Here is a 13004-nt window from a genome sequence, read left to right as displayed (position 1 = left end):
CAGGACTTTGACACACTGGTGAGCTCAGCAGTCCTTTTCAACGTTTACTGTGCACATAAATCACCTAGAGATCTGGTTAAAATCCAGATTCTTATTCAGAAAGCCTGGGGGAGGCCTGAGATTTTAACAAGCCCTCAGGTGATGCCAGAGCTACTGGCCCACGGACCACACCTTGACTAGCAAGTGTTAGAGAATGTCTTAATACGCTGTTTAGACCATGGGTCTACTCCTCTGAACCAGTTTGCTTTGTTCTTCCTCAAATAAAGTGATATCCTAGAAGGAGCCCAGCTTTTGGAATTGACTCTTGGCTACCACTTACCAGCAGCATGTTTCTCTGAGCAAGTTACTTTACTGCTCTCAGCCACACTTTCCACATCTGTAAATCACAGATACTTATTCCTCCTTCTCAAAGTGGTGATGAGGCTGAGGTGAAATAACATACATAAAGCATCTATTCAGTTCCAGGTCTATAGTGGGCTTTGGTAAGTGTTAATTTTTTTTTTCCACCTGCCTTAAATGATAGGGGCTGTACCTCTGACTGTTTAGTACAAATACATCCTTATCAATATAGGGACAACTTAGTGTTACTACCCTAATTTCCTATATTGTCATGATTAAATAGAGTACTCAGTCTCGGTGGTCTGTCGTTAGTCTATGTATGTTTCATCTCCTTTACTCAACAGATTGCTTGTTCTTGGAAATTAGGACTCTACGTCGTCTTCTTTTTGAATGCATGAGACCTCTCACAGTGTTATCATAGAATTTGTTATTAATTAAAGCTTATGGAATGAAGCAGACAGCCCATTCCAGTAGCAGCGGTAACAATAGTGACAGTAGAAATAATAATAATAATTGAAACTAACACTTATTAATACCTTTCTGTCAGACATTATGCTAAGTGTATGCATGGATAATCTCATTCAGTCCCCAAAACTGTTCTTTGAAACACATTCATTTATTGTCCCTGTGGCAGCTGAAGCCTGGCCATACTTAGGAAGACAGCATAACTTCTGCATTGGTAAGAGCTGAGTTCTAAAGGCTAACTGCCCATAGTTTGAATCCCTGCTCCAGCTCATACTGCCTGGGAGACTTGGATTTCTTAGTCCCTCAATATTCAAATGCATCATCTATAATTATTAATAGTGCTAATTCCATGTAACTATTTTGTAGTTTATATGAAATAATGTGTGAAATATGCAAAAAGCACTTAGCACAATGCCAGGTGCTTGGAAGTATTTAGTCAAGGTTAGCTCTGTTTATTTCTTGGTTAAGTCACCCATTCATAGCTTCACAGCAAATAAGTGGCCGAGGCTGTCTGATTCAGTGTCATATAACTCATAATCTCTAAGTCATTTTGCTGCAAGTCTCCCATTTCAAATAATGTATTGAAGTAGAAATTGAAAATTCATGTGTCAAAGTGAAAAGAGAAAGGTCAAGGGGCTGCAGAGGGAGAAGAAGTATGTGAGAGGCATTTTATAATTTGTCACCTTTTGAAAAAGACATCTCCAAATGCCTGATATTTGTGCTAACTTGTTTTCTACAAGTATTTGTGTAGCAAGTGCCGACCCAAGGAAGGCAAACTGGATCCAGGTTTTGTAGTGCCTGAAATGTATGTCCTTTGGGAAGGGGGCTTATTAAGGAAAAACCTTCATTAATTAAAAAATATAATAATATCTTATTGGTGAAAATAATATAAAAGCATATGACTGTATGAACACATTGTTAGGGTCCTTCTCAAGTTTTTGGAAGGGCCGCCTGATACTTAAACTTCATTCACTTCAGGGTAGATCCTCCTATGGCATAAAAGTAGCCAAAAAGCAGCAAGCCTGATATCCCTTCCAGTTTTGTTTCACAAAGGGTCAGTTTTAAACTTCTTTGTCTTGGTACTTTTATTTGAAACACTACTAATAGACTACATGTACAGACCTCTAACTCACAGGAAACTCTGGTGGATAGCATGCTTCCCAGAATAAATATATTAAGTTATTAAAAAAAAACAGGCAGACTAGATGGGTTTTTCATACCTACTGGCAGGTGGCACAGATCTAAATGTTGGAGCCTTTTTATAAGCAAGATTAAATTGACTTGTGACAGCTGCTCACTAAAATACAGGAAGTGCAGACCTGGTTAAAAGCAAGAACACACTGGTTTTCATTAAGTTTGCATCACAGAATAGAGCTCACTTTTTTTTTTTAAAGGCCTGTCTTAGCAATGCCCTTATTTGACAGTGTGTGCAATTTGTTGCTTACACACAAGTGGATCTTTGAGGTACAAGCAAGTCAATTAGTTCTATCTGCAGTGTCTTGGTATGTGTTCTATACGTGTAAACAGAATCGGTGAATAGGCTCAGCTCTCCAGAACATCAGATCTGTGACTGCTAGCAAAGCCTGTTAGGTCTCCACTTGTACAGTTCCTCCCCCACCTAATGTGATGGCAAACGTGGCAGCTGGATGGCCAAGGAAATGGATAATGAATCTGTCAGAGATGAGTGGATGTCACGGGAGTCTGCCTTCCACCCCATCACAAGGCCGGAGTTCATAACACCAGGAATTGAGAGCAATCTCCCAGCACTGTGAAATACATTTTTTTTTCCGTTGGAGGAAAAGCCACTCTGGCAAGCGCTCTAAATAAAGGATTTCAGTGTCTGATTGGAATGGGATGATGAGAATAAACTGAGCTGTGGAAAATGAAAGGGAGCCGTTTCCAAATACAGGCCAATGACATTGTGCCTCAGCGTCCACTTTCACAAGCTCAGCCCTGGCACAGCAGTTGTCACAATGACTGAAGAAAGACAGTCCAGAAGCTGAGCTAGGTCAGCAGATTTACGAAGTTAGAGCTGTAGCCAGCACCCAAGTAGCACTCTGCCAAACTTTAGCCGACCCAGGGAGGCCATCCTTACAGGAAGGAGTTGAAACTAAAAGATGCACACTCCAGAACAACTATGCTACCCAAATGCTCTCCTTTAAGCTGTTTTTATCCCTCCTCTAAGTTGCGTTCTTCTTCTAGGTCTTTTAGGCATTTTTTTAGGATAGCTCTTGTGTTAGCTTTCATACATTTGGCAAATCCTCTGGAGTTTAAATTAAATTAAATTAAATTGAGTTTGCTTTGCCCAATATAAGGTTAGTTATGAAAACCAGTGGTGAGGGCAATTTTCAGCACACATCATGGAGTGCTTGACTTAGTACAATGCCTATTAATTCTCTATTCTTAGTCCACTGCTGTATTCATCATAGTAGAACAGGCACATGAAGTCCCTGCTTTCAGGAAGTTTAGTTGTTTATTTGTCAGATATTTCTTAAACACTTATTATGTGCCAAGTAGCTTGACCCGTGCTAGGGATGTTACAATAAATAAGGCAAATATGACTGCTGCTCCCAGGAGCTTACACTCCAGTGAGAGTGACAGAAGAATAAACAATTACAATACAGCCTAAGTCTAGAGCAAAGATAGTGTGGACTTCATCCTGTGGCTGGCCTTACCTCATGTCAGAGGAGCCCATAGGAAAGGCATTCTGGTGGGTCAGAGAAGGATTCAGATAGTTAATCAGCAAATGGTTTTTGAATGTCACCTAGGAGCCAGACACTGAGATTTCCAAGTTGACATCTGAATGGTAAAAATTATGCAGGTAAAAGAGGTAGAGTTATGTTCTAGGCATAAGGAACAGCTTAAAAGATTACGCAAAGGCAAAGTTTGAAGAACTAATTGTAGAATTGGTAGTGGTGCAAATAAAAATGGGGAAAGAACAAAAGATCGATTTCAAAGGGACTTGTAGGCCATGTTAGAGAGCTTGGACTCTATTCTGAGAATAAAGGGAAATTTTTCAATGGTTCTGAGCCAAGGTGACCCAGTTATTTTTGTGTAAATGATCGTTTTGACTATTGTGATGAGATTGGGCTGAAGAAGGGTATGAGAGGAGGCAGAAAGGTCTCTATAGAAGCCATTGTAATAAACCAGATCAAAGATGATGATGATGTCAACAGGGACGTGGCAATGGCTAGAACTGTATGTATTTGAGAGTTATCGAGGAGGAGGAATTTCAGAACTGGGTGAGAGACTGAGTAAAGACAAATTAGATGTGATAGGAAAGGGAGTGGGAGTGGTCATTCTTGACCAGCTGACTAGAAGGTGATGCTAGAAGGCACTGAGAAAGAAAACACAGAAGGATGAGTAGGTGGGGGAGGGAAGCCAAATAATTCAGTTTGGGATATGCTGGATTTGACATGTTCAGGAGAGCGATCCGTGATGGATGTTACAGCACCAGGACTTATCCACATGTTGAGCAGATGATCTTCACCTAGTGATAATGGAAGGAGAGAGTTCTGTGGATTCCTATGGGTAACAGAGAATCTGAATCTCCTAAAATATTTCCAAATGTTTGAGTTTATTTTGCATGTTTTTACTTTTTTCTAGAGGAAAAAAAATGATGCAAATTTGCTTTAAATTGCCTATAACTCAAAAGTAGTTGAGGACCACAGAGGAAATTGAAGGGGCAACCTGGATAAGAGTGCCCAAGGAGAGTCACTTAAGCTGACTATGCTGATCCAGACGCCAAAGAACAGCACATGAAGAGAACAACAGAAGAGGGTTCTGAAAATGACCTTGAGAATCCAGTGGGGAGAGTGTGTCAGGGGAAATGGAGTGGTCCCACAGAGTCAAATCCCCTAAGGAGATAGATAAAGCAAGGAAGGAAATCCATTACATTTTCACCAGGAGGTCATGGGTGGTCTTGGCAAGAGAGGTTGTGGTTAGTTGGAAACAGTGAGTGTGTGGGAGATGAGAAAAAGGAGATGGCAAGTGTAGAAAACTCAAGAAGGGGAAGGAGACTGTTAAAGTGGTAGCGAGAAAAGAAGACTAGGGTACAAAGTAGATATTTTTCTTCCTTAAGATGAGAGAGATGCAATGAGTAAAAATTCTAAAAGCAGAAACAGCCTTAAGTAACAACCAACCAAACCAAACACACAGAAGCTTTTAAGGGAATCAGAAGCTTAGAGAGATAGGGTGTCTACAGTAGGTACGATAGATATCAGGAAAGAGTAATGAATTGAGTTGAGCCTTGAATGTTTAAAAATCTTTGGACAGGTGAAAATGAACCATTAATTGAAAGAAATATGGGAAAAATAAGACTAAATATTCATCTATTCTTCTTTCACTTCCTTTTGTTATTCGAAAAATATTTTCTCAGCAAATATAAAGTCTTTAGAATAGAAATTGCCTACAACTCAGAGACTGACTACCAGTATGAAAGTATTAATAGCTACAAGGTATATAATCCAATTTACAATTACTACTTGCATTCTTGGTCTTCACACATGAAACCAGCATATTCTTTGGGGTCACATTGTTCATTTCCTCATTTGGAATTTTTAAACACCAGATAGGGTGCTAAATCAGTATAAGCTGGTGCTTCTATCACTTAAGTTTCTAACATCTTCCATATTTATAAACACACCCATAAATAAAGGTGCTAATGAAGGAAGGAGAAAGATTCTTTAATAAGCAGCTTAACGCAAGTAACTCCCTGCATGTAGGAGATTTTTACAAGAACTAGCTCATAATTAAACACTATTTTACTTAACTGAATTTTTTCTCTTTTTAAAAGATTGTATGAATGTTAAAGACTCTGTTTATGTGTTGATGTTGAATGTATTGTTTAAATGGTAGCCTTTCAGCTTATTATAATTTACAACTATACAGAGGGCAGAGTGTAGTTATAAGTACTATGAAGTGTAGTCGACCCCTGAGGAAGCTGAGGCTTGGTCTTACCCAGGAAGGTTTGAGTGGGTGGCTATTGCTTTAGGGGCTACACATTTTAGTTAGAAGAGAGCCCAGCAGCCCTCAGGAATAGTCTTAGCCATTCCTTTGTTTTCTTGCCGTAAGTACGGGTCAGTGTTCCAAACAGACCATTAGTGCACAAGAAAGAAATTTGGATGTTACTGTACACACATTATAGAGACCACCAGCAGTTGTTAAAGAATCTTATTTTCCTACCTAAGAAAGAGTATTGTTACTTTTCCCAATTCATGACATCTGCCAAAAAAGAAAGCAAATGTAAAGCACTATAATATTTCTTCATTTTTATGAAACTTGACTTTCTATATTTTTGTCCTAGTTCCTAGAAAGGGCCAGACTAGTTTAAAAATGCACACACACACACACACGCACACACACACACACACACACACACATACACATACTTTTGGGTTCTGACCCTGACAGATCTTGGCCCTTTACCCCCAGGTCTGGGTATCAGGTCCTTTCCTTTGTGTGGACACCTCTCTTCCCACGTACATTGTTCTGCCCTCTGGTCATGGACATTCTCTTGACCTAGGCTTTATTTCTCCAGAGGATGTGGCTCGTACTTTTTATCTTATAATTTATAACCTGCTACCTCAACAGATATCAAGTTGGCCTTTGTAGTTTTACAGTCAGAGACTTTGGATATGGGAATGTATTTTTGTAGAAATTGCATATTCCATTGTTGCCTCTCATATATTACAGCATTATTCACAGGCAACAAAGGGAAGGCCTTGGCTAATGACCTCAAACCCCTGCCACACATAGGTTTTCATTTTCTAGTATTCGAAGCATCTTTTTTCCTGAGTCCTTTGACCCATTTATGAGAGACCTTTGTGATTATTTTATGTGAGTAGGAAATCTGAGGATTATTCAGGTTGCTTAGAGGCCTTCGTGGAAAAACTCTTCTGCCTGAGGAATGTCATTTCAGAGCCCAGAATGAGAACATCTGTTTATAACCGCTTGGGGTCTATAAAATAAACCTGAATAGCAAATTATCTCAATGGTTATATTTCTTTTTAAACAAATAAGAGTTGTCCTTCTGGTTTAAGGAAAAACAGAAGATGACTTTGTTCTTCAAAGCCAGATGTATTGTAGATTTGATAATAGCACAGAAAAGCCTCTCACTAGTGGCAATATTTTGGATATCTGTTGGGAAACCCCTGATTTCAGAGCACAGTTTCCTTAGGTGAGCGTCAGACCCCACCTAACTGACTTGTATTAAGATTCCTCAAAGTGTGGGGTGAGGTCAGGCTGTATCATAATCCCTCCCCCACCCCTACCCCCAAGGACACTTGTTTAAAAGATTCGGAGGGTCAGGCCTGCAAATCTACATTTTACTAAGTCTTTAGGTAGCACTCAAGCACTACGGGCTGTGAGAGCCGCAGTCCTAGAAGACAGATGGATAAAGCCTCAGTGATCACCAAGACAACTGGACTTAATGAACTCTTGTCTCTCCTCTGCCTAGGTGCAAATGTAATCTCCATGCCACTGTGTGTGTGTATGACAACAGCAAATTGACCTGTGAATGTGAGCACAACACTACAGGTCCAGACTGTGGGAAATGCAAGAAGAATTATCAGGGCCGACCTTGGAGTCCAGGCTCGTATCTCCCCATCCCCAAAGGCACTGCAAATACCTGTGAGTAACTTTTGCTCGGTATTACCATATTTTGTGCACGATGAGCTGGGAGTTCCTCTCAATTTCACTTGCAATTGTGCTTTCACTTCTCTTACCAGGAGTCCCATTCCTCTTCAAAATGCAGCTAAAGCTTTCATCCCTATTTTGCCACTTGTAAGCACATTTTAGCACTTGGATCATCTGTTAAATTCAGTCTTCCAACATTCACATCAGTGTGTTGGGAAATGATAGAAACCACAGGAGAAATTTTTTTCTAAGTGGATGAAACAGGAGCTGCTTTCTTTCCTTCCCCAAATTAATTTCCTATTAAAATAACAAAGGCATTCGAAACTCCCAACTCTGACTTAATTTTAACCATAAACTACTTCCAGAAATTCTCTAAATGTTTACAATTCCATTTCCCATACTGGGTAACCTAAGAGATACTTTGTCTAGAAGATGTTTCCCTCTCCAAATTTAGCTACAGCCTGACTTTGCTCAGTGAAATGGTGGGCTTTTTCCAAATGCCAGCAGTTGATGTCATGCCTGTCGTGTATCCTGTTAGGAGAGGCTGCCTTTCGACAAAGAGTGTGACTGTAGGCCTGTAGGGACCACAGTAAGAAAAGGGATGTTTGTGTGCATGTGAAAAGAGCACAGGCATTATCTGTGTTCACAGGAAGTGTGAGAGATGCCCTGTTATCACTCATGTGGGTGCCCCTCTGAAATCCCTGAACATCCCTAGGAAAACAAGTTCTGACATGCTCAAGGAGACAAGTAATTACTTCCAGAATAAATTGCCCAATTCCATGCATGGACCAATTAGCCACTCACAAAAGCCCAAGGTTTGACCTCTTTTAAAAGTAGAGAAGGGTGGGGTTGAGAATACACCCATTCAAGTGAGAAGTAACAGAAACAGCAGGACAGTGAGTAGTGGGAGAATGAGACCTTGAAAAGCCACCAGCTCCGTGCAAGACTAAGAATGTTATCAGGCACTTCAAAGCAGCAGCTGTGAGAATCCAAACCTCAGAAACTAATAGCCAGGAACCAGGACCTTATCAAGTTAAATATAAAAGTAATGGACCAAGTAACAGGCCATAAAGAATGGGGGCATGAAATTATGTTAAAATTTCTATGAAGCAGGAAAAAAAAATCCGTCAAAGGCTAAAAAAAAAAAAAAATCCCTCTTTGTGAAGGTATTCCGTTTCTTTCTGTGTTAAAGAAAAAACTGACAGCCTAGCTCCTAAAATTAATACATAAAGTTCTGTTGAGCAGAAATGATTTTTTTTCAAGGCGGTTTTATTAACAGAGACTCCATGGGCTTTCCTCAATTGTTGAGAGCCATAGACTCGTGAATTCAGGAGGAATCTCATGAGGTTATTTGTTGCCATACCCTGTGACTAGCTAGAATTCCTATCACCACAGTTGTCAAATTTAGTTTAAAGGTTTCCTCAAATGAAAATGACTCAGATTTCATTTTTGATGTCTGCTGCTCCTTTAGTGGGACAGGATGGAAGAGAACAATGTTTACAAACACTTGGTGGCATTCTGGCTCATCCTCAGGGCAGGCCAATGTGTCAGGGCTACTAGAAAGGCAGCTGGGAGAGACTGCTGTTGAAGGTATTGGCTTCTATTCTAACACAATACTGTTTTTTTCTACCCATAACTATACTTCAAAGTCTTGCTTATTTCAAGACATTTTCACTGGAAAGACCTTGTGCCAGCCAAGCTTTTTCACTGGAATGGATTGTTATATTCTCCATGGAAATGGCTTACATAGCCCTAATATAATGCAACCTCTTTCAGTTGTCCATGTGGATTCTATTGTCTATCCATCCGTTAGTTTTTCTTGGCCTTCTCTAGACTTTTCCCCATTTCTGTTAAAATATGAAGGCGACAGATGGACACAATGGCCAAGGAGGTTGAATTCAGCGTTTCAATCCTCAATATGGCAGAAGCTAGATTGAAGATTTTAAGAAAACCTGCAATGGTCCAGTCTTGCAATGGAAAGAACCCCTTTAAAGAAATCTCTGCCACATCAGACTGCTTGCAAATGTCCAAGGATGGAAGTAGGCAATGAAGTGGTTTAGTACACGGGTTGCAGAATCAAATACCAGTTTGTTCGTTCACTAGCTCAGTGACCCTGCAAAAGTAAAGTATCAATATTAACCTCTCTAACACTTGGCTTCCCATCTGTATTGTGAGGATAATAACAGTTCTTACCTCATAAGGATTTTGAGAGAAGTGAATAAGCTAATGCATGTGATGTGTTTAGCATAACACCTACCACAAAATAAGTGTTCAAAAATAGTTTTATTTTTAGGCTTTTTTTCATAAGGCAGACTTGTCAGTTATTGGACAGTTTTAATTGTTATAAAACTTATTTCTTAACATCAATATTGAGTGTCTCCTAATTTCCAACCACTTTTTCTTTTTAAGTCTTAAAACTCTATATCAACCCCAGTTTTCTTTCTTGTCCAGGCTAACATCATCAGTTCCATTTCTCATATGATAAGATTTTCAACTCTCTTACCTAGTTGTTTGCCCTGGAAGTCCTCTGAATTTTTAGTGTGGAAATTTAAGCCAAACTCAGGACTTCTAGCATTGTTATGATTCTCCTGTCATTTTGGCTTTTTCTTACAGACATGCATACATGCACACACTCACGTGTGCATGTGCCCACACATACATGACTCAGAGTTGGTACATTACAAGTCAGATATTAAGAGGGATGCTCAGGATATGCTGTATCCTTATACAGGAATAAAAAACCTAAGAAGTAAAAAGGAGTGGCTACAATCTCTGATCCCTCAACACCAACTCTTCAGTAGCCTAGAAATAACAGTCATATTGGATAATCTCTGGATTTAGCAGAACTTCAAGCAGCCAGGGTTTTTGAATAAGAAGATCAGTTCCTGCCTACTCTTAGCATAAAAACTAGGAAGGCTTCATTACATCAGAAAATTTTAAGATCTCCCTTCAAAACCATTCAGCCCATCACTCAAAAGGTCCTTAAACTGGGACCTTGCTGGGAATACTATGGCTTGGAAGTCCTAAATTCTGGAGCAGCTCCAAGGTCACTTTTGTATGGAGCATATAGAGCCAGGAGAGAAGAATACAGAGCCCCAGCCCTCTAAAACACCGCCACCCCAATCTGTGAGACACACCACATTTCCCTATGCCTTTCATTATAATAGACTCGGCAGAAGCAGAAGTAATAACTCTTGTGATGATATTTTTATTCATTGTGCTTTTTACTGAAGACTCAGTGTGTTTTCTTGGTTCTTTAAAGCCATATATATGTGTATCAATATATTTCTTATTTTTCTACAAAGCTTATGTTTTATCTGTAAGACATCTTTCTTCTTCTCCCTATTGATCTTCATTCTATTTTTGATAGAATTCTATTTTGAATGTCCTTTGAATTTCATTTCTGTTTTCCAAGTAGATAGAAACTCTGTCCAGCTTCATGCTTAATCATGATTCTCTTGATTCCCCTTGTCTAGCTCATAAATAAAATTCTGATCCCTACTTATAAATGCTAAAAACTTAACAATTAACCTTTAGGAATAGTAATTCCAAAAACGATAATATAATATTGTCTATACCTCTGCTTGCCAAACTGTGTCCTATGACCCTTACAAGAATTCCATGGCCAAATAAGTTTGGAAAATGCTATACATTATACTGACTCTTAGATATTCACATTACCTAATTTAAAACATTTGAGAACCCTAAAATAAGCAATCTATTTTATCATGTGTTTCCCAAACTTTATTGTTCATGGAACGCTTAAAAACCTTCTATAAAACACTCTTGGGGACATGCTGCTGTAAATAATTTCCTCAGCTTTCTGATAGAAATGTCATGGAGAAAAGCCCAGCTAGTTCAGCTGTATTGAATCTTTTACTTTCCTCTTACCTACACAGTCTAATATTCTTCCAAGAAAGAAAATTAAATTGGTCTGACATTGACATTATTTGTTTGTTCAGAAATCCGACTTGAATTGTTACACAATATCTAGGTCTCCTCTGAGCGATGGAAAGTAATTTAATGATTGTTCTATTATTTTCTCTGGTATCAAATTTGCATTGACCAATTTATATTTTCCCAGGCGTACATGTGTATGTCATTATCCAGACAATTTCCTAAGTGCTTTACATGCATTAGTTCATTTTTAACTCACAACAATTTTATGAGGTAGATGCTACTATTTTCACATTATAGAGGTGGAATCTGATGACTACTAAGGAAAAGTATCTTGTTTAAGGTTTAGCTACCTAGTCAGAATGAGAAGGAAGGTTTGAACCTAGGTGTGTCTTGAGCCCAAAGACTGTACGTCTCACTATATGGCTTCTCAGGTTAAAGTTCAGTGACTTCCTCTGTCCTCCACTGGGGTGTGGACTCCATCTGACACCTGTTTGAACAAGTCGGTCTTCTCTAAACCTGCTCTCTTCCACTTTTCTTCCTAGATTGCTCCTTGTTATTTCTTTGCCGTCAAAGACTCCCCTTCTACTTTGCTTTAAATTTTCATTCTCAGTGTACAGTTTTCTTCCTTGATATTCCTATCTAATCTTGTGGTTTTAGATCTTATTAATATTGGTTTAATGCTAATAAACAAATTATAGCCTGAATCTTTCTAATGAACCCAGGCCATTTTTTTCAGCTGTCTATGAAAATCTCAAAGTCAACATTGCAAGATACTGAATTCATTTCTTTTCCCCAAATCACCTTTTTCTTCACTCTCTATTGAAATTCTGCTCATTTTTCAAGACTACTCCTCAATGTGAACTCCTCAATGCAGCCTACCTAGACTGTCCTATGCAAAATCAGCTGCTCTTTTCTTGATAATGTATGTATATCAAGATAGATTCTTGGTAATGTATGTACACTTACAATTGGTTGACTATAATCAAAATTACCATGATAGTGATAATAATGATAGCTAATATTTATTAAGCTTACCGTAGCCTTTTATATTTTGTGAAGTGCTTTATGTACTTTCTTGCATTAAATCCTTACAATGTCCCCATGGCGTGTGTACTGTTTTTATCCCCATTTTACAGATAAAGGAACACAGGCACATAAAGTTTGCCCCAAGATCCCACAGCGAATACATGACAGAGCAAGATTTAAACTCAGGTCATTCTGACTTCAGGACCTAAAACGTTAGCAATTTAAGAATGGGACCATATTTTATTCTTGGCCTTTATAAATGTTTGTGGAATTAATTATTTGGTGAATAAACAAGTAAACGTATACAGTCTTGAAATGTGCTTGTGGATGCATTGACCTCCCATCGATCTTCCCATGTCCCCTGGAATATGTGGCCTTCACAGTTTAGCAGTTCTAACACAAGGGCCTTCAGTCTCGCATAGGAAGAGACCAGCTCAGATTTGGAGGAAATACAATAGGAAAGAGAATCACTTATTTTTTGTGGGTGCTCACGACCCATCCAGCCATCTAGAGATGACATATTGGCTGGCTGGTTTTTTTTTTTTTTTTTTTTCTGGGTACGTGGGCCTCCCACTGCTGTGGCCTCTCCCGTTGCGGAGCAGGCTCCGGACATGCAGGCTCAGCGGCTATTGCCTCCC

At 39.1% G+C, this 13004-nt stretch overlaps 1 protein-coding gene across 4 annotated transcripts in view; it reads left to right on the top strand.

Annotated features, from left to right (window-relative positions):
- The window catches only part of NTNG1 (netrin G1), a 340274-nt gene that overhangs the window by 240453 nt on the left and 86817 nt on the right, over positions 1-13004 (top strand). For all 4 annotated transcript variants that reach the window (XM_007449349.1, XM_007449346.1, XM_007449348.1 and 1 more), the window contains one exon: positions 7262-7434. In XM_007449349.1, coding sequence (XP_007449411.1) covers positions 7262-7434 — 173 coding nt within the window. The remainder of the gene's footprint in view (positions 1-7261; positions 7435-13004) is intronic.

The sequence above is a fragment of the Lipotes vexillifer genome, unplaced genomic scaffold (genome assembly GCF_000442215.2).
Source record: "Lipotes vexillifer unplaced genomic scaffold, Lipotes_vexillifer_v1.1 scaffold393, whole genome shotgun sequence".
Lineage (NCBI taxonomy): Eukaryota > Metazoa > Chordata > Mammalia > Artiodactyla > Lipotidae > Lipotes > Lipotes vexillifer.
This window is presented reverse-complemented; position numbering and strand designations above follow the sequence as displayed.